General features: G+C 38.3%; 2 protein-coding genes across 4 annotated transcripts in view; both read left to right on the top strand.

Annotated features, from left to right (window-relative positions):
* Window positions 1-89: 89 nt before the first annotated feature.
* LOC106882047 (tRNA-dihydrouridine(47) synthase [NAD(P)(+)]-like) lies at window positions 90-14,282 on the top strand. 3 transcript variants are annotated; one of them, XM_089343417.1, is made up of 12 exons: window positions 90-224; window positions 1,362-1,594; window positions 3,186-3,852; window positions 4,738-4,779; window positions 5,135-5,284; window positions 5,891-6,007; window positions 6,652-6,828; window positions 8,123-8,219; window positions 10,567-10,645; window positions 11,873-12,061; window positions 12,478-12,606; window positions 13,983-14,282. In XM_089343417.1, exons 2-12 carry the CDS (start codon window positions 1,371-1,373, stop codon window positions 14,053-14,055), a joined length of 1,944 nt encoding a protein of 647 aa, XP_089199543.1. In that variant the 5' UTR covers window positions 90-224; window positions 1,362-1,370; the 3' UTR covers window positions 14,056-14,282. The 3 variants fall into 3 exon arrangements, with proteins under 3 accessions (XP_089199543.1, XP_089199544.1, XP_089199545.1); XM_089343418.1 differs by lacking the exon at window positions 90-224 and adding an exon at window positions 271-463; XM_089343419.1 differs by lacking the exon at window positions 90-224 and adding an exon at window positions 736-800.
* A 2,487-nt stretch (window positions 14,283-16,769) lies between these two features.
* Window positions 16,770-22,297, top strand: part of LOC106882051 (uncharacterized) — a 6,840-nt gene continuing 1,312 nt past the window's right edge. The window contains exons 1-3 of the mRNA XM_014932609.3: window positions 16,770-16,843; window positions 20,188-20,282; window positions 21,975-22,107. Coding sequence (XP_014788095.1) covers window positions 20,196-20,282; window positions 21,975-22,107 — 220 coding nt within the window. The 5' untranslated portion in view covers window positions 16,770-16,843; window positions 20,188-20,195. The remainder of the gene's footprint in view (window positions 16,844-20,187; window positions 20,283-21,974; window positions 22,108-22,297) is intronic.

The following is a 22,297-nucleotide window of genomic DNA, read 5'->3' as shown; positions in this document are numbered from 1 at the left end:
AATTGCATTAAAAGTAATTATAAATAAATTATATGATCCATATATATTTTATAATTATTAAAATAATATAATAATCTTTTTAATGCTCTAATTTCCCAGAAACTATTTTAAATGTTTGCCTGTTTCTGTCACTTGTTTATTTCATCCGGTTGTGGTGAGTTCATAGACCACGTTGTTTTCCTGACGAACTCAACCTGACGTATATAAACAGATACATATATAAGGTATTTAACATATGTGTACATGTTTTAAGATGTTTATTCTTGATATATATTATTTCTTTTCAACCTGTCAATTAATTATAATTATTAATGTTCATTAATTAACATACACACGTATATACATATATATATATGCCTCTCTCTCGAACCGACAACACGTGAGGATCTCATCTCATTAAGATGTTTCTCTATAATTTCATTTGTAACTGAAGATACCTAACAGAATATATAGTAATCCTTAGGTATGCGGCTTCTGTCCAGTACACAATTCAACTCCCTACTAATTATATCTTCTTGGAAAGGGTCTTTTCTATCCGGTCAGGCAATTTTCCGGAACCAATGCGACTCGGCATACCTCCACAATGTGTGATGCCAATCGACTTTGATAACTTTCAGAAAAATGGGTTTCATACGAAATTTTCTACAAATATCTTTCAGATAATGTAGATTTCGATTACATCGGAATTTGATGTGGAAAAAAAAATTTGTGGGTGCACAGGTGCAGATGCATGCTGACGTAATATTTATCAAGAATTTCTAGTTTCATTTTGCAGATATACATGTGATGTGTGTCAATATGTACGTTCTTTTTTTTTTCCGCATTTATTTTCGATATAATCGTAACCTAATCCTGAAAGGTTTTTACCTATTACTTGTTTCACTGCGGCCATGCTGGGGCATTGCCTTGAAAATTTTTTAATGGAATAGATCGCTGAATATTGAAGGGTTTAATCGAACAAATCAACCCCAATACTTATTTTTTAAGCCTAGTACTTATTCTATCAGTCCTTTTTGCCAAACCCAATAAGTTATGGGGACATAATCAAACCAACATCAATGGTAAAACAATGGCAGGGGACAAAGACACACACACACACACACATAATACATACATACATATATATATGACAGGCTTCCTTCAGTTTCCATCTATTACATCCGCTCATAAGGCATTGGTTGGCCCAAGGCTATAGTAGAAGACACTTGCCCACAGTGCCATGCAGTGGGACTGAACCCGGAACCATGTGGTTGAGAAGCAAGCTTCTTAACCACAGCCACACCTGCACCTAGAACACACATATATATATATATATATATACACACACACAGATAAATTGTTTTCTTGCTTGTTTTTTATAGTTTTAACAAATGGATGCCACATCGTCTGTGACCAAAGATGGTGAAGTATCAGAAAACACAAAGATACCCGTTGCAGAAAATAAACCAGAAGCGTCTCTGTCAGATGAAATTTCCAAACAGAATAAGGACACAGAAGTAACACAGTCTTCTCACGCTAATGCTGCAGACACTAATAACTCCAGTACCAAAATAGGGGTCAGTGATCGTAAAGGAGAAGCAAAAATTAAGGCTCAGTAAGTTATACTTTCTTGATTTTAAAAAATTTTTAACTTGTATTTTTGATGGAATTCTGCTTTAAGCCCACCATATAAATTCTCATAGCTTTTTTATTTTTAGGAATTTTCAGAAAATGTTTGTAAATTTATGTTCTACGCGTGGGAATTCATGTGATTATGCCAAAAATCAAAAAGAAAAAAAATTTGATGCATGATGTAAGGGCTATTTAACTGTTATTTTTAGCACATCTCACGGCCACCTTATACCCTCCTCGTTTGTCAGTCTGATGCATTGATGTTTTTCAATATCTTTCTCCCCATAAAGGCGGCAAGGTGGCAGAAACGTTAGCATATCGGGCAAAATGCTTAGTGGTATTTCATCTGTCTTTATGTTCTGAGTTCAAATTCCGCCGAGGTCGACTTTGTCTTTCATCCTTTCGGAGTCACTAAATTCAGTACCAGTTGCATACTGGGATCAATCTAATTGGCTGGCCCCCTCCCCAAAAATTTCAGGCCTTGTACCTAGAATAGAAAAGAATATACCAGCAAGTATACTAAAGGCTTAGAAGTCAATATTGTGTCCCACCTACTTTAGCTAACCCAGGTGAGACACCATATTAACTTATAAAATCTTTGGTAGTATATCACTGTTGAATAATGAAGTACAGTGTCCCTACCAGCAATTAATATGTAAATTAGTTTATCCAGTAATGTTAATTTGCTATATTTGGTGGATATTTGAGCACTGTGTTCATGGATGGTTAATGGGTTGGATATGGTTCTGAAGAAGGAATAAGAACTCGTGAAATATGCATATACTCCCATTCCCTAGTTTTCTATCTTTGATCGCATTGTTTACATGGAAGTATTTGTATACAAAACATTGTAACTTTCAGTGCTGCCTCTAATTTCTATAGAAAATCTGTAGAAATAACTTTTAAAAGTTATGTATACCACATTCAGAATGTTAATGATAATACAGATGTATATGTAGAGAGAGTTTTGAAGTGCTGTGCTAATTTAAAAACTGATGATCAGATAATCGGAAAATTCAATTATCTGCCAACCCTTCGGTTCCAGTGTGTCAGATAGGAAGGATTTTATTGTATATAATTAAAACGATGAGCTGGCAGAATCGTTAGCACACAGCGGGCAAAATGCATAGTGTCTTTATTGTCTGAGTTCAAATTTCGCCAGGGCCAACTTCACTTGTAGGCGCAGGAGAGGCTGTGTGGTAAGTAGCTTGCTTACCAACCGCATGGTTCCGGGTTCATTGCCACTGCGTGGCACCTTGGGGAAGTGTCTTCTACTATAGCCTCGGGCCGACCAAAGCCTTGTGAGTGGACTTGGTAGATGGAATCTGAAAGAAGCCCGTCGTATATATGTATGTGTGTTTGTCCCCCCACCATCGCTTGACAACCGATGCTGGTGTGTTTACGTCCCCGTAACTTAGCGGTTTGGCAAAAAGAGACCGATAAAATAAGTACTAGGCTTACAAAGAATAAGTCGATTTTCTCGACTAAAGGCGGTGCTCCAGCATGGCCACAATCAAATGACTGTAACAAATAAAAGCGTATATAATTTAGTTTTGTTTCCTTTCTTCCACCAGATATCTGCTACTGGACTACAAACCGAAAATAGATACCGAATTTGTTGCAAAAGAGACTCAAAACACCTTAAAACATCTCAACGAAGAGAACTCGGAAAATTCAAGTTTGGAACCTCCTGCCAAAAAGTTACGATTAAAAGGACGGAACAAGAAAAGACCCTTTGAGAGAAAGCTAAAGGCTTGCGAGAAATTATGCAGCAGCATCATTCAGGAGAAAGAATGTGCATATGGCCCTAAGTGCATATTTCTGCATGATGTGAAAGCATTTTGGGAATCCAAACCTGAAGACATCGGCCCGGAGTGCCATCTGTTTACCAAATTTGGCAGATGTCCCTACAGCTTTTCTTGCAGGTTTGCCCGGCACCACATATCTGAAACGTTGGAAAATATGGTAAATAAAGAGATCTATGAAGGGGTGCCGTTATCCAGAAATAGCGTAAACCACTTAGATAAGGATGTACAGAGACTTCTGTGGAAGAGGAAATATGATTTCAGTAAATCTCAGAAGGTTCTGGAGGAATTAAACACGAAATCAAGCACAAACAATGTACTGGAAGATGGCCATAAAGCGGATATGAAGAAATTAGACGCAGATTCTTCCAGCCAGAATATTGGTTTTGTATCTGATGAAGATCTCATCAAATTAAGACCAGCTGAAAAGAAAAAAGTAAGAAGGTTTTTTTTTTTTGTTTTTTTTCCCCCCTTTTGTGCCAGTGGCACGTAAAAGCACCCACTACACTCTCTGAGTGGTTGGCGTTAGGAAGGGCATCCAGCTGTAGAAACTCTGCCAAATCAGATTGGAGCCTGGTGTAGCTATCTGGTTTCACCAGTCCTCAGTCAAATCGTCCAACCCATGCTAGCATGGAAAGCAGACGTTAAATGACGATGATGATGATGTTATTTTTTTTATTGTGAAGTTTGCTTCCTAACTTCATGGTTTTGAGCTAGTTCCACTTTGCAGCTCTTTCAACCAATGTTTTCTGCAACTGTCCCAGGCCAATCGAAACCATGTGAGTGAATTTGGTAAATGGAAACTGAAAGAAGATTGTTACATGTGTGTGTGTATGGGACACATGCGTGGTTTTCTATGGCTTGATTCCCTTCCTAATGCCAACCACTTTACAGTGTGTGCTGAGTGCTTATAATATGCCACCAGCACACAGCTCTTGCAGGTTAATCCTCTCCACCAGGAGGGATAGCCTTAACACTTTTGCTGTGGAGGATGGGTTTCCTTGAGTACAGCAAGACACCAGGTATCTCCGTCTTCTGTCATCTTTTAGTTTGTTGTAGTCATGACAACTAAGGCCAGGCTGGAGCACTGCCCAGAACTCCAGAACTGGTCAACAGTCTTTCTTATCCTTCTGAAATTAATTAAATACCTGTAATATTCTTAATTAGATCCAATTAACTATCTTCAATATATTATATTATATTTTCCCCTACAAAAACTAAAGTCAGTTTTGTTTTGTTGTTGATGTTTATTTTACTTGTTTGTTTTCATAGCATTTCTTTTTCAATTAAATGTTTTTCGTTTTTTTTTTCTCTTTTACAGATTGACTTTTCAAACAAACTCTTTCTTGCACCTCTCACTACAGTAAGTGCTGTCATCTGTTGGGGGTTTATTTTGGATTTTTTTAATATATATCTCGTAAATTTCTCCATCTACCTATCTATCCATCCATCTACCTATCTATCCACCTGTTCATGTATCTGTCTATCAACATATCTATTCACCTATCTATCCATCACCCTATCCATCTGTCTGTTACCAGACTTGAACCACCTTACAAAGCCCACCTCAGCCTATATCTGATGGTGGTGAGCGGGGTGATGCATTGAAATTCTCCTAAGCATTTCACCCAGCATGCTAACAATTCTGCCAGCTTGCTACCTTAAAACACAAGTAAATATGGTGATTGATTTTTTCTTTCTTTCGCTTTTTATCCTAGGCTGGTAATTTACCATTCCGTCGGTTGTGCAAGGGTTACGGCGCAGACATCACTTGCAGTGAAATGGCTGTGGCTACAAGTCTTCTCCAAGGTAAAACAGAATGGGCTCTTCTCAAACGACATGAATCTGAAGATATTTTTGGTATCCAGGTAAATATTGCAGGAATTTTTTGCTGCAGTTTCTTAAATAACATTTCTGTAATAAGGTTCAGGCAAAGGCATGACTGCTCTGTGGTTTGAAAAGCTTGCTTCGCAGGCTTGTGGTTTCGGGTTCAGTCTGACTATGTGGCACAGTCAGCAAATGTCTTCTAGTATAGCCCCAGGTTATAGTAGAAGGCCTTTTGAATGGATTTGGTAGACAGAAAATGGGAAAAGCCCTTTGTGTGTTTGTCATCATCTGTTTTCCATGCTGGCATAGGTTGGACCACATACACACACATATATATATATGTGTAGCCTGCCAAGGAGGCTTCAATTGCCACCCCCACCCCTCAGTTGAGGGGTCTTGTCTTGCAGATTACATGTAAAAAACACCTAGTACATTGTAAAGTGGTTGACATTGGGAAGGGCATCCAACCACAGAACCATGCTAAAGCAGACAGCAGGGCTTGGTGCAGACCCATGCATGTATGGAAAACTAGATGCCAAAATGGTGATGCCCATGTTTTTGGCTGTAAATAAGCATTATCATCTTACAAGCAAATCCAATGACTGAAACGATTAAAAGACTTGTGTTCCTTACTTTCTCTCTGCCAGTTGTGTGGTGCCCATATGGATTCCATGACTCGCTGTGCCCAACTCATTCAAGAGAACTGTAAATTTGACTTTGTGGACATTAACTGTGGTTGCCCTATCGAGCTGATATACCAGAAGGTAAGTGAAACTCTTCATCAATCCAAGGATCTGAAAACAATAACACCGCCTTCGCTAAGGTGGAGGTAACTAGTCACATTGCCAATATCTCAAAGCTGCAAGATTAGCCATGATTAACTGAAAGCAATGTGAATAAATAAGCATTACATTTGACAAAGTAGTCTAAATGCTAAAGAGTTAATTCAGGAGTGGCTGTGTGGTAAGTAGCTTGCTTACCAACCACATGGTTCCGGGTTCAGTCCCACTGCATGGCATCTTGGGCAAGTGTCTTCTACTATAGCCTCGGACCGACCAAAGCCTTGTGAGTGGATTTGGTAGACGGAAACTGAAAGAAGCCCGTCGTATATATGTATATATATATATATGTGTATGTGGGTGTCTGTGTTTGTACCCCCAACATCGCTTGACAACCAATGCTGGTGTGTTTACGTCCCCGTAACTTAGCGGTTCGGCAAAAGAGATCGATAGAATAAGTACTAGGCTTCCAAAGAATAAGTCCTGGGGTCGATTTGCTCGACTAAAGGCGGTGCTCCAGCATGGCCGCAGTCAAATGACTGAAACAAGTAAAAGAGTAAAAGAGATTATCTGAACATGGAGCTTTTCGTAAACATGTATTACTGTCTTCTTGTTTCATTCCCCTCCAGGGAGAAGGTTGCGCCCTGATGGGAAGACCAAGCCGTCTTGAACAGATTGTAAAAGGAATGAAGTCTGTTTTAGAAGTACCACTGACAGTGAAAATGAGGACAGGTATTCAAGATGGCAAGAATATTGCCCATACTCTCATCCCTAAGTTAGCTAAACTTGGGGTTGATCTCATCACTGTAAGTAACACTTTGTATTTTCTCACTATTCTACATATTATTCCATCCACTTTGGTTATTTCTAGGTTATTATATTTAAATGCATGGGGGCGCAATGGCCCAGTGGTTAGGGCAGCGGACTCGCGGTCGTAGGATCGCGGTTTCGATTCCCAGACCAGGCATTGTGAGTGTTTATTGAGCGAAAACACCTAAAAGCTCCACGAGGCTCCGGCAGGGGATGGTGGCGAACCCTGCTGTACTCTTCCACCACAACTTTATCTCGCTCTTTCTTCCTATTTCTGTTGTGCCTGTAATTCAAAGGGCCAGCCTTGTCACACTGAATATCTCCTAGAATCTACGTTAAGGGTACACGTGTCTGTGGAGTGCTCAGCCACTTGCACGTTAATTTCCCGAGCAGGCTGTTCCATTGATCGGATCAACTGGAACCCTCGACGTCATAAGCGACGGAGTGCCAACATATTTAAATGCATTGAATTATTACAACAATGTTATTATGTTACTAGCATCATCATTAGTTTGTGTCTGATTTTCCATGTTGGTATGGGGTTTTCTAACAGGATGCGCTTCCTGTCATTTACTCTTATAGTCGCCTCTTGTTACACACAAGGACACAGGGTTTGCCATTCGCCATCATCATCATCATCACCATTGAATGTTCACTTTTCCAAGCTTGCATGGGTCAGGTGGAGGTCACTGAAGCAGATTTTCTACAGCCAGATACCCTTCCTGACACCAGCACTCACTTGTTGCCAAGCAAGGGTTCGCATCTTGTAAGTTACTTTGTGACATCAGTAGTGTGCTGGTGCCATGAAAAAAGCACCCAGTACAAACTGTAAAATGATTGGTAGTAGGAAGGGCATCCAGCTGTAGAAACCATGCCACAGCTAACACTGGAGATCGATACTGTCGTCAGGATAGTCAGATCCTGTCACACTGCCCGACTCATGACAGCATGGAAAGAAGGCGAGCTTGTAGAATCATTAGCACGCCAGGCGAAATGCTTAGCGGTATTTCGTCTGCCGTTATGTTCTGAGTTCAAATTCCGCCGAGGTCGACTTTGCCTTTCGGGGTCGATTAAATAAGTACCAGTTATGCACTGGGGTCGATGTAATCGACTTAATCCCTTTGTCTGTCCTTGTTTGTCCTCTCTGTGTTTAGCCCCTTGTGGGCAATAACAAAATAAGAAACGTTAGCACGCCGGGCGAAATGCTTAGCGGTATTTCTCTCATCATCTCACTCACTCTCCCCCTAACTGTCTCTATCTATTTATCTATCTCTCTCACACTTCTCTCAGGTGCATGGCAGGTCAAGAGAACAACGTTATACTAAACTAGCTGACTGGGACTACATTAACCAGTGTTCACAAATTTCAGAAACTGTTCCCTTATTTGGTGAGTCTTGGTTTTTTTTTGGTTTTTTTTTCTTGCTGCTCACTTTTCTTTTTCACGATTCAGAAGTTTGCTTCCCAACCACTCCGTTTCCAATTCAGGTACTGGCAACGGCCACGCTCAAGTGGTGTTTTCTACGTGCCACCTGCACAGCCAGTCCAGTGGCACTGGCAACGACCTCGCTTGAATGTTTTTTTACGTGCGACCAGCACAGAAGCCAGTCAGCTGCTCTGGGAGCGATCACGCTCAGATGGTGCTCTTAGCGCTCCACTGGTACAGGTGCCAGTCATCGAATTTGCAAATTTGATTTGATATATACAGAATTTTGTCAGTGAACCGGTTGCAGTCTCAAAGCGACGAAAATATTTTGACAAATTAAATTTAAATGTTGAAGTGAATCTAACGGTCTTTGTGTGTTATTTTAAATGGCTTATAAACACCTTCCACGCTGCAATTGTTTTCGTTCCAGCACACGATCTCAGATCACGTCACTTGCTATGCAAGTACATATATATATATATATATATATGGTCCCTCTGCAAGAACCTGCTCTATCCCAACTCCTTCTTCTTAGTAAATCCCACCTCCCCTGGATCTGGCGACATCAATAGTGCAGGTGTCATAAAAAAGAAGAAGTACCTGGTCCACACTGTAAAGTGTGGCATTGGGAAGGGCATCAAGCCGTAGAAACCATGTCAAAGCAGTCATTGAAGCATGACGTAATCCTTGGAGACATTTGATCCTGTCAAACTGTTCAACCCATGCCAGCATGGAACATGTACATTAAATGATGATGATGATGTATCTTAAAAACTGGCAAGACTATTCTTTGCTGAGTGGTCAAAGACTACTGTAACATAATCTAGTGTTGTCTCTATATTTACCAACGATCATACTTAATTCTACACAGGTTGTCTCCCTTGGTTTTTATCTTCAACACCGACCCGATTGTAATTAAGTAGAACTCTCAATATTAAACACGTATACTCTAACTTTAATCAAATTAGTCTAAAACTTGCTTTTGAGTGTCTTGGTATTCCATGGGACCAGAAACATGAATTTGTGTCTTTTACCTGTTACTTGTTTCAGTCATTAGACAGCAGCCATGCAGAATTTTAATTGCATCAATGGACCCCAGGATCTTTTTTCTTTAAGCCTAGTACTTATTCTATCGATTTTTTTGGCCAAATCTATAAGTTACAGGGATGTAGACACATCAACACAAAGACACACACACACACACATATATATAATATATTGAGATATAGAAAATAGACTCCATCAACTGCCAAGGGGTAAGCTAGAGGTAGTAGACAGCTTCCATTATCTAGGTGACCGAGTTAGTAGCGGAGATGGATACTCTGAGAGTATAGCTGTGAGAATAAGAATAGGCTGGGCAAAGTTCAGAGAGGCCCTAACCACTCTTAGCAACAAAGGGCCTCTCCCTCAGAGTGAAAGGCAGATTGTATGATGCCTGTGTGTTAACAGCCATGCTACATGGCAGTGAAACATGGGCTGTGATAGCCAAGGACATGCGTAGGCTTGAAAGAAATGAAGCCAGTATGCTTTGCTGGATGTGCAAAGTCAGTGTGCATGAATGACAGAGTATAAGTGTCTTTAGAGAAAAGTTGGGCATAAGAGGCATCAGACGTGGTGTGCAAGAGAGAACTGCACTGGTATGGTCATGTGATGCATATGGACGAGGACAGCTGTGTAAAGAAGTGCTGATCCCTAACTGTGGAGGGAACCTGTGATAGAGGTAGACCCAAGAAGACATGGAATGAGATGGTGAAGCATGATCTTTGAACTTTGGGCCTCACAGAGGCAATGACTAATGACTGAGAGCTTTGGTGATATGCTGTGCTTGAGAAGACCCATCAAGCCAAGTGAGATCGTAGTCATGACACCCATGCCAGTGGCACGTAAAAAGCACCTTTTAAGCGTTAGGCCTCGTGGAGGCAATGACAAATGACCGAGACCTTTGGCAATATGCTGTGATTGAGAAGGTAGACCTATCAAGCCAAGTGAAATTGTAGTCATAGCAGATGCTGGGATCTTGCGACTGGTACCTGTGCCAGTGGCACACAAAAGCACCCATTACACTCTCGGAGCGGTTGGCATTAGGAAGGGCATCCAGCTGTAGAAACCATGCCAAATCAGACTGGAGTTTGGTGCAGCCCCTCACCTTACCAGCCCTGGCCAAACTGTCCAACCCATGCCAGCATGCATGGACAATGGACGTTAAATGATGATGATGATGATGATAAATATACTGTTGTTTTATTATTTTAATTTGTGTCCATTAGATTTCAAAATGACTTTTTTATATTTGCTTCTGTTTTTCAATCAGGTAATGGGGATGTTCTTTCATTCGAAGATGCCAATTCCTTTTTAAGCAACACATACGCTAAAGGGGTTATGATTGCAAGGTAAGATACTATTCTTATTGATTATTTTCATCTTTCTTGAAGAATGTTTTTTGAAATTCTGTATCTCCTGCATCCCCTTCATTCTTCTGTTTCACCAGCAGATGTGTTTGAAACCATGGTATAAAATGTCTATCACTGGCCATTCTTAGATAGAACCATGTGGAAGTCTTCACTTTGTAACCACATGATTTCAGGTTCAGTCCCACTGCATGGCACCTTGGGCAAGTGTCTTCTATTATAAACCCATGCCAATCAATACCTTGTGAGTGAATTTGGTAGGTGGAAATATATATATGTGCGTGCGTACATCTATATATATATATATACACTCTCACACACATGGATGTATGTATGTGTGTTACTGTCTCCTTTCTTGACATATGATAGTTGTAAACAAGTGTCACTCATACATGTGGTATTCTTCATTTCCAATCTTCCGTAAAAACATGTCTGGTCTTAAGAAAATACAACCCTTGCTTGGAAACAGGGAGCTGTAAAAAAATCCACCTCAATAAATTCCATCTGATCCATGCAAGCATGGAAAAGTGAACACTAAAATGATGATGATATGTATATACATTTGTGTGTCTTTGTGTTCGTTCCCTGCCACTATTGCTTGACAACCGGGATTGGTTTATTTATGTCCACATAACTTAATAGTTACAGCAAAAGAGACCAATAGAATAAGTAACTGACATTAAAAAATATATATATATATATATATATATATATATATATATATATATATATAGTTTATTAATAAGGGTAGAAATTGATATTAATCAATTAAAATTATATTACATACAAAAATAAGATGACCAGCAAAAGTGGACTCCTATATGCTAGAAATAGATGCCAAATCATCTAACCACGAAAAATATGTTCTCAGTAAAAATTGTGTCGCTAAATTTTTACTGAGAACATATTTTTTGTGGTTAGATGATTTGGCATCTATTTCTAGCATATAGGAGTCCACTTTTACTGGTCATTCCTCTTATTTTTGTATGTAATATATATATATAAGTAGCAGGGTTGAATTGTTCAACTAAAACCTTTCAAGGTGGTGCTCCAGCATGGCTGTAGTGTAGTGATTGAAACAAGTAAAGGATAAAAAGATAGAGATTCCTTGTGGAATAATTCGATAAAAGAAAATGTTTTTTTTTTTAATTTTTTTTGTTTTACTTATTCAGATATATTATCACTTGTATTGTTTTGTTTTTTCTTCAGGGGAGCACTTATCAAACCGTGGATCTTCACAGAGATTAAAGAACAACGCCACTGGGACATATCTTCCAACGAACGCTTAGACATGCTCCGTCAGTTCGTTAGGAATGGTTTTGAACACTGGGGAAGCGACCATCAAGGTGTTGAGACTACCAGAAGATTCCTTTTAGAAATGTTGTCTTTCTCTCATCGGTTAGTCGTCGTTTCTCTCTTTTATTATCACATCCATCTCACTATAGCTTCTGTATATATACATATATAAAATGTATTTGATGGCATAAAACAGCAGTTCCCAACCTTTTTTGCACCATAGACCGGTTTTATGCAAGACAATTTTTTCCACTGACTGGTGGGGGTCACATCCATAGCAAAACGCAATAAAGTGCATAATATATAATTCATTACATATATAATATGTATATAATCCAAAAGCATCCAGCAGACTCGGCCAATGAAATTTTAAAATTTCTTTCTGTGCAGCCATCTAACCCATGCAAGCATGGAAAAGTAGATGTTAAAATGATGATAATAACAGTGTTTCTTCTTCAGCAAAACAGTCAATGCATATGTTAATTATTTATTTATTTTATATTGTAATTATTTCACAGATATATACCAGTCGGTGTTCTTGAGCGTGTTCCTCAGAAAATCAATGAGCGTCCACCATATTACGTAGGCCGAGATGAGCTTGAAACCCTGATGTCCAGTTCAAATTGTAGAGACTGGATAAAAATTAGGTAAAGACCTTTCAATCGCTTGTGTGTATATATATGAGTGTATGCATATATGTGGAGGCGCAATGGCCCAGTGGTTAGGGCAGCGGACTCGCGGTCATAGGATCGCGGTTTCGATTCCCAGACCGTGAGTGTTTATTGAGCGAAAACACCTAAAGCCCCATGAGGCTCCGGCAGGGGATGGTGGCGAACCCTGCTGTACTCTTTCACCACAACTTTCTCTCACTCTTTCTTCCTGTTTCTGTTGTGCCTGTAATTCAAAGGGTCAGCCTTGTCACACACTGTGTCACGCTGAATATCCCCCACCGAGAACTACGTTACGGGTACACGTGTCTGTGGAGTGCTCAGCCACTTGCACGTTAATTTCACGAGCAGGCTTTTCCGTTGATCGGATCAACTGGAACCCTCGACATGCATATATATATACAGGAATAAAGCATTTTTGGTAATAGTAATGTTGGTCAGAAGAAATGAAGGAATTGTTCCTTGGTTTATTCATAAAGGCTTCAGATTTTCCAAAGCCTTGTGAGTAGGTTTGGTGGACAGGAACTCAAAAAAAGCCTGTATGTGTGAGTGCCTGGTTGTGCTTCCTTGTCTTGAGGTCACATGACAGTTTTAAATGAGAGTCATTGTCATAGAGGTAGTGTTATTCGTTTTCAATCTGCCATGAAAACATGAGGAAATAATGTAACATGGCCGAGAAACAAATGCGAGTTGGTAACAGGAAAAACAATATCTAAGCCTTAAAGAATCTGCCTCTGTGAATTCCATATACCCCATGCAAGCTTTGGAAAGTGAATGTTAAACGACAATGATCATCATCGTTTAACGTCCGCTTTCCATGCTAGCATGGGTTGGATATATGTATGCATACATATTTGTGTTTACATATATACATACGTGTGTGAGAGAGAGAGATAATTGCTTCTAAATAGCATGAACGATCTTGTTTACGTACCAAAGTAAATTGTGAAATTTAATTTGTTGCCAGTGCTGCAGGACTGGCTCCTGTGCAGGTGGCACGTAAAATACACCATTTTGAGCGTGGCCGTTGCCAGTACCGCCTGACTGGCCCTTGTGCCGGTGGCACGTAAAAGCACCCACTACACTCTCGGAGTGGTTGGTGTTAGGAAGGGCATCCAGCTGTAGAAATTCTGCCAAATCAGATTGGAGCCTGGTGTAGCCATCTGGTTCGCCAGTCCTCAGTCAAATCGTCCAACCCATGCTAGCATGGAAAGCGGACGTTAAACGATGATGCTGATGATAATGTAAAGACCTTGTGTATATACAAAAAAAAAAATGTGGATTTTTCTTATATGTATTTGTGTGTACATGCATAAGTGCATATGTATATATATATCTTTTTCTTTCAATTGCAGTGAGATGTTGCTGGGCCCAGTTACAGAGAATTTCCAATTTTTACCAAAACACAAGGCCAATGCATATAAATAGTATTTTATTTTTATATTATACCCTTCTTGGAGAACAAATAAATATATAAATAAATAAATGAATGAATAAATATATATAAACAGATACCCGTATGTAACTGCTAAAATATTCTATCAGAGAACTGTTTAACATTAAGTCTGTCTACAAGTTGACAAAGAAGACAATCAGCAGTAACTCAAACAGGAATTATGGCCAATAAACCAGTTTCAAAGAAATCCTCACACAAATATTTAGCATTTTTCATTGCTTTGTGTTTTTTGTTTTTGACTTTTTTTCTTTATCGCTAACTTTGTTGTTCATGTTATGCCTCATCATCATCATCTAATGCTTGCTTCTTTACCACATGGTTTCAGGTTCAGTCCCACTGTGTGATTGTCCTGTTGCATAAGTGAATAAGGTTATGACACTCCCTTCAGAGTGCAACACCTGACTTACTGCTGGAAATTGTTTACGGATGAGTGGAATGGAGCAATGGGAAATGAAGTGTTTTGTTCAAGAACACAATGTACTGCCAGCTCCAGGAACCAAAACCACAAAATGGAAAGGAAGAACCTGGAAGCTTAGAGGCCAGAAGTTCTGGATTCTAGAATTCTAAGGCCAAAGCCTTACTCAGTTTCTATGGCATACAAATGACTGAAAGTATAACGCTCCTGCCGAAATGGTACACCAGTCTGGTAATTGCTGGAATTTATCTACAACTGAGTGAACTGAAGCACCATGGAATCTGGTGTTTTGCTCAAGGACAAGGTGCACTACCCTGTTCAGGAATTGAAACCACGACTTTCGATCATGAGCGCAATACCTTAACCACAAAGACGTACCTTACAGCGATATCATGTTCAAAACAAGTTCTTGTCCTCCCAGACTAAATAAGTAAGAAAAAATAAATAAAATAGAAGGCATGGTTGTGTGGTCAAAAGGATTGCTTCCCAGCCACATGGTTCTGGGTTCAGTCCCACAGCATGGCACCTTGGGCAAGTGTATTTTACTACAGCCCTAGGCCAGCCAATGCCTTTTGAGTGAATTTGGTAACTAGAAACTGTACAAAAGGCCACTGTGTGTGTGTGGGGAGGGTCCTGTATGGGTTTGACCCTCACCACATTACAACCAGTGTTGGTTTGTTTATATCCCTGTATCCTTTAGCAGTTCAGCAAAAAGGAAATCAAAAGGATAAGTTTGCCTGGATCTCCATCAGTTACAACAATGAGTGTTCCAGTTGATCCAATCAACGGAACAGCCTGCCCTTGAAATTAACATGCAAGTGGCTGAGCACTCCACAGACACTTTGTACCCTTAACGTAGTTCTCGGGCAGATTCTGCATGACACAGAGTGTGACAAGGCTGGCCCTTTTGAATTACAGGTACAATTCATTTATGTCAGCTGAGTGGACTGGAGCAACGTGAAATAGAGTGTCTTGCTCAAGGGGACAATGCGCCGCTGGGAACCAAATTCATAACTTTATGACCAGGAGCTGAACACCTTAACCAATAAGCCATGGGCCTTCACAATAGGGTTATGTACCAAACTTAAAACTACCGGATTCCAGGTTCAGTTCCAATGCATACTATCTTTGACTGAGTGATTTTTATTTATAGCCCAAAGTTGATTAATGCTTTGGGAGTGAATCTAGTAAATAGAAACTATGCAGAAGCCTGTCATATGTGTGTGTGTGTGTGTGTGCATGCGTCTGTGCTCATATGTGTTCTTGTGTGGTTGTGCATGTATTTGCACATGCATTTGTCCCTCATCGCATTACAACTAGTGTTGGTTTGTTTACATCCCCCATAACCCTGGCAATTCGATAAAAAGGAACCAATAAAATAAGAACCAAACTTAAACCTAAGTAACAGGGTCAATTTCTGCCTACCAGATCCACCCACAAGACAACTGTCACTCCAGTGCCATAGTAGAAGACATTTGTCCGAGGGGCCGCACGGTGGGACGGAACCTGAAACCACATGGTTGCAAAGCAAGCTTCTTAACCACACACCCATACCTGCACCTATGTAAATGGAATGTTAATAAATAAGATTGATGGGATATGACCAGTGGCGCTAAATTCCTCAAACATGTCAGGGACTGTCTCAGAAAATTCTTCAAGTAGTTCTACATCCTAATTATTCTTAATCAATTATTTTGAAATGTGGGCCAGACTGGTTTGGACAGCTATGAGACTGGATCTACAAAGGATTGGGTGGGGGGGTGGGGGGTTAAATGTGATGAATGTGTTTCTTTGTGTGTAGGATGTCAGGATGTAAGTACATTGCATTGTCATCATCGTCATCATCATCATCACAGCAGTGTAATGTATGGTTTTTAGAAACTAACATTGTTTGAACAAGGAACTATACATATGTGTGTGTAAGTATATATATATATATATATAGATAGATAGATAGATATTCGTAAATTCAGATATATACACACATATACATATAATATATTTTATATATAAAGATATGCATACATATATTCATATACATATACGTATATGAATATTTACATGAGATATAAATATGCAAACACGTGCACATTGTTACATGCTTGTATACACTACAATGTGTACATGTATGTGTGTGAATATATATGTACATATGTATATATATATATATATATGAACACACATTCATACATACGTTCAGACACAAAAACATACATACATAAATGCATACAAATATACATACATATATATATATATATAAGCATGTAATTAGTGAAAGATTCATTAGTCATCGTTAACCAACACTAGCCTGTTTCAAGCAACCACAAAGAAGTGAATTACATTTGGTTTGTATGCCATCAGCTACCATTTCTGTTCTCATGTTGTTTATGTTAATAGTGTGGTCTCTGTTATTAATATTGTGTTATTAACAACATTGTCTCTGTTAATAATATTGTTTATGTTAACAATGTTCTTTGTCTTAATGATGTTTGTGTTAATAATGTCATTTATGCTAATAAGAAGGGTGTGTGGCCTAGTGGTTTGGGTGTAGCACTCATTACAAGATCATGGTTTCAATTCCTTGACTGGGTGGTGTATTGTGTTCTTGAGCAAAACACTTCATTTCACGTTGCTGTGTAATCACTTCAACACCTGACATGTGATATACTGTGCACCTGTTCAGGTAACATCAATTAGATGGAGGGAATGAGCACAAACATTTTATCACTATAAACCTTTCTGCAGGTTGCTTGGCAAGAAATTGCAGAACTGTCTTTCTTGGACTATGAGAGTTTACCATGTCATGTGTTGTTTTTGTTAATATTGTTTGTATTAATAATGTTGTTTGTGTTAATAATGTTTGTTTCTGCTGATAATGTTGCTTTTGTTAAAAATGTTACTTCATTATCATTAATCTTGTTTCCAACTCAGCTTTTACATGCTTACATGGTTTAGAGGGGATTCATTGAGGTAGATTTTTCTATGGCAGGACGATCTCACTGTCACCAACCCTCACCTATTTCCAATAAGGTGTTAGCTCCTCATGGCTGGACATGTTTACACAGAAGATAGGAAATGAATGGCACAACTTGTAATAATGGTGACACTTGCTTACAACCAGCATGCTGTAACAAGACAAACACAAGCACATACACACACACACACATATATATATATAGTACTTACTCTAGTGGTCTCTGTTGCTGAACCATTAAGTTTCAGGGATGTAAACACACCAACATCGGTTGTCAAGCGATGGCAGGTGAACAAACACAGACACACACACAAATATACATACATATATATATATATATATATATATATATATATATATATATATACATACAATGGGATTCTTTCAGTCTACCAAATCCACTCACAAGGCTTTGGTTGGTCTGAGGCTATAGTAGAAGACACTTGCCCTATGTGCCACACAGTGGAGCTGAACCCAGTACCATGTGGATGGGAAGCCCGCTCCTTACCACACAGGCACACCTGCACCTATACCCATAAAAAGTGAATCTCACGGTCAGCATGCTGGGCATGTTAAAAAGGTCTTTGAAAAAATAGAAAAATAAAATATTTAAGGCAGATTGCCAATGAAAATGGATGTAGACCAGACCCATCAAGGGCAAATGCAATAAAAAATATGCCTCCCCAACAAACATTACAACATTACAAGCATTTTCGGGGCTCACAAATTACTACCAGGTATACATACCAAATATGCATGACTTGAGAGCTCCCCTGAAGAATTTGCTGGTTGGACAAGTGCCAAAAAGCTTTTGAAGAAATTAAAAACATCTTAACGTCGGAATTGTTGTTATCACATTTCCACCTGAATTTAGAAATGTTAGTGGCATCAGATGCTACTGAAAGTGTTATTGAAGTTGTGATTTCACACAAATATGAAGATGGTAGCATGAAAGCTGTAACTCATGCTTCACATTCCTTATTGCTGGCTGAGAAAAGTTACAGCCAAATATTGTATTGTTGGCACTCCGTCGCTTACGACATCGAGGGTTCCATTTGATCTGGTCAATGGAAAAGCCTGCTCGTGAAATTAACGTGCAAGTGGCTGAGCACTCCACAGACATGTGTACCCTTAACGTAGTTCTCGGGGATATTCAGCGTGACACAGTGTGACAAGGCTGACCCTTTGAATTACAAGCACAACAGAAACAGGAAGCAAGAGTGAGAGAAAGTTGTGGTGAAAGAGTACAGCAGGGTTCGCCACCATCCCCTGCCGGAGCCTTGTGGAGCTTTAGGTGTTTTCGCTCAATAAACACTTGGTCTGGGAATCGAAACCGCGATCCTATGACCTAACCACTGTCCTAACCACTGGGCCATTGTGCCTCCACACAGCCAAATAGAGAAGGAAACATTAACCATCATTTCTGTGGTAGAAAAATTTCATAAATTTATACATGGAAAAATATTCCGTTTGCAGACGGACCACCGCCCATTATTGTCAATCTATGAATCAAAAAAAAGGGATTCCCACACATACAGCCAACAAATTGCAGTGCTAGGGAATGATCCTACTGAATTATGACTTCAAGATGTAGCATTTGTCATCTAAAAAATTGGGGCATGCAGCTGGTTTGTCAAGGTTAATACCAAAATACAGGTAATAATTTGTCAAAAACTCACCTAATTTTTTCTTGTGAATATCAGTTCAGAAGGTGACGTGTCTGAAAGGGCATTTTCGTTTGGCATTACACGGTAAACTCTCAGCAATTGTTCCAATGCTACATCATCCACTACCTCATTTCTGGATTTCCTTAGTGCCCTTTTGAATGTGTCTACAACACATTCAGCTTGTCTGTCCAATCTTGGGTGATATGGAAGAGTAGTGATATATTCAACTGAGAACATCTTGCAAAATTTCTTAAATTCATTTCCAGTAAATCATATACCTGCAACCAAGGATATAAAACATATATATACATCTGTCAGACGGGACCTTGATGACTGCCATGAGGCAGGAAAGTATACTAGTCGTTATATATTTAATACTCTATATTTAATATTCAATATTTCATATATTCAATAAGACATTCAATACTTCATTTCATTTTACTATTTATATTATATATTCCATATTCTATATCCCACATTAATTTTATAAGAATATAAATAAAACATAAAAAACAGACAGAGTTGGAACTCTTTTAAATAATATATATATATATATATATATATATATATATAAAATGAGCTTTTTTTTAATTTTCATCTCTCAAATCCACTCACAAGGCTTAAGGTCAGCCCAAGGCTATAGTAGAAGATACTTGCATAAGGTACCATGCAGTGGGACTGAAACTAAAACCTTAACCACACAGCCATACATGTGCCTAGCCTTTCTTTTGTTCATTTCACAATAAAATCCCTCTCAATATATTTCCAGCTGGCAGAATCATTAGCATGCTGTAAAAATGCTTAGCAGTATTTCATCCATCTTAACGTTCTGAGTTCAAATTCCACCAAGGTCAACTTTGCCTTTCATCCTCCTGGGGTCAATAAGGTAAGTACCAGTGGAGCCCTGGAGTCGATGTAATCAACTATCCTCAATCCCCTGAATTTCAGACCTTATGCCTAAAGTAGAAAGGAATATTTCCTCCTTTATTCAATTAACAATATTATGACCCCCTAAACTTTTCAGCTCAATATTTCTTCATTTCTTCAGCTCCCAAGATGGCCCCTAAATCTTCCATGTCAGCTATTCTCTTCATTGGGTGTCTGCTGATACTCAATGTCCAAGCCAAGGAAATTGGACAACTTGTGAGTTTTTGAGAGACTTCTTTTCTTATCAGTTTTTGTGTTTTTATTATTACAAATAAATTATTACCTCAAAAGAAAATGAAATGAAACAATACCCAAAAAGTAAAAATAGAATTGAAAACAATTGAAAAAAACAGCTGAAAACAAAATTACTTTCTATGTTTGTTATATATTAAGTATACATACACACACACACAAACCCATCTATCTATATCTATCTATCTATTATTTCTATCTGTCTGTCTATCTATCTATCACTCTATCTATCAATCTATGTATGTATCTATCTACCTAGCTATCAATCTATATATTTTGCATTGTGAAAAATAAATTGCACTTCATATTCAAGGCTCCAATAAAGCGATAAGGTGTTACTCTGGCACTCAACTATGAGTACACCGCATCTCATAGCAGAAACGGCTGTAAGCTAATGAAGTTCATAAGATAATCATTTATTCCTGTTATCACATTTTCTTTTATATATATATATATATATATATATATATATATATATATATACTGATTTATGTATATATATTAATATTAATATCTCAGTTGAAAAAACTTCAATCATGAAAATATGTTAATAGTTACCAGGGTAGCAAAAGTCACACAAAAACTGGGATATCATACCCGGTTAATAGGTAGAAATACCAAGTTAAAGTGATGTATTTTGAGTAGATATGAAGAATAATAATAAATGGTGCAAAACGCATAAAGGAACTTATTGATTATATGCATTTTGCTCCATTTATTATTATTCTTTATATATATATATATATGTATATATATATATAAACATTATTATTTCTAAATCTCTCAATGAGATACATATGGTAAGAGTACTTGAGTACTTTAAAGTAAAGATTATTTGCCAACATAATGTGGCAGTCCTGGCTAGGATGAATGTTACTGTTATTTGAGAAAGGGAAATAACCCAGAAACCGTGGTCCACAGATATTGCTTTTTGCTGAGTGGAGATGCTAAACTCCCATGTTTGAAAATATAAGGACACAGTGTGTCGTATAACCAGCTGGAGACAATGTTTCCTGAGGCTATATAAAAGTAACATTCGTCCCAACCGAGACTGCCACATTATATATATATATATATATATATATATATATATATATATCAACTTTAAATAGAGCTCAAAACTGATCCATTGAAAATACTTTATAATAATAATAATAATAATAATGAAATTGACCTATAAACATTGCTAAGATTGCTAACAAATACTATATTCTTTTGCCAAATTTTTGGTGTAAAAATATATTTAAACATACATATATATATATACATATATATATATATATATATATATATAGCAATAAGAAAATGGAGGGGGAATATGTGGTACTCATCAACTTGCAGACATTGTATTATGTCAATTTACCTGTTTATTTTTCAATTAAGAAGACAGGACAATAAAAACAATATAAAAACACATATGACATATTATGTCATATCAGTAATAAAAAATTAAAAAGGACCTCTAGTGACCGAAGAAGGGACAGTGTCTAGCAAACTCTATCTCTGTCTCTCTCTTTGTCTTTCTCTGTCTCTCTCTTTGTCTTTCTCTGTCTCTTTGCCTCTCTTTCTCTCTTCTGATAAACCTATAAAAACAAAAGCAAGAAACTGCTCTAAAAACCCCTAAATGCTTGAGATATGTTCTGTTTCCTCTGCAAGGTGTCATGTTCAATGAAGGCCTGTGTCGAAGACCCTGGCAAGTACTTCGAACTCAATACCAGCTACTACGTTATGCGTAGCTGCGCTGATGGAATGTTCTACGATCCATTGAGGTGTGGATGCTCCCTTTACTGTAAGTCAACCCATTTCATTTTCAGTCAGTTGTTGTTGTTGCTGTTGATGTCATAGGAATTTAGAAATTTCAACAGATATGAAATAAATCATTTCTAATGAAGGAACTCGAAGTAGATAAAGCTACAAAACGATAGCATCTTTTATCTTTTGTTTCAGTCATTAGACTGTGGCCATGCCGGGGCACTGCC

This window comes from Octopus bimaculoides, chromosome 27 (assembly GCF_046866305.1).
Source record: "Octopus bimaculoides isolate indiv1 chromosome 27, ASM4686630v1, whole genome shotgun sequence".
In the NCBI taxonomy this organism is placed as follows: domain Eukaryota; kingdom Metazoa; phylum Mollusca; class Cephalopoda; order Octopoda; family Octopodidae; genus Octopus; species Octopus bimaculoides.
This window is presented reverse-complemented; position numbering and strand designations above follow the sequence as displayed.

Bases quoted from the DNA above. Each gene is read 5' to 3' on its own strand.
- LOC106882047 (XM_089343417.1), top strand. From the start codon at position 1,371: ATGGATGCCACATCGTCTGTGACCAAAGATGGTGAAGTATCAGAAAAC. The intron at 4,780-5,134 runs GTAAGTGCTGTC...TTTTTATCCTAG, and splicing joins TTCTTGCACCTCTCACTACA to GCTGGTAATTTACCATTCCG. The intron at 8,220-10,566 runs GTGAGTCTTGGT...TTTTTCAATCAG, and splicing joins AGAAACTGTTCCCTTATTTG to GTAATGGGGATGTTCTTTCA.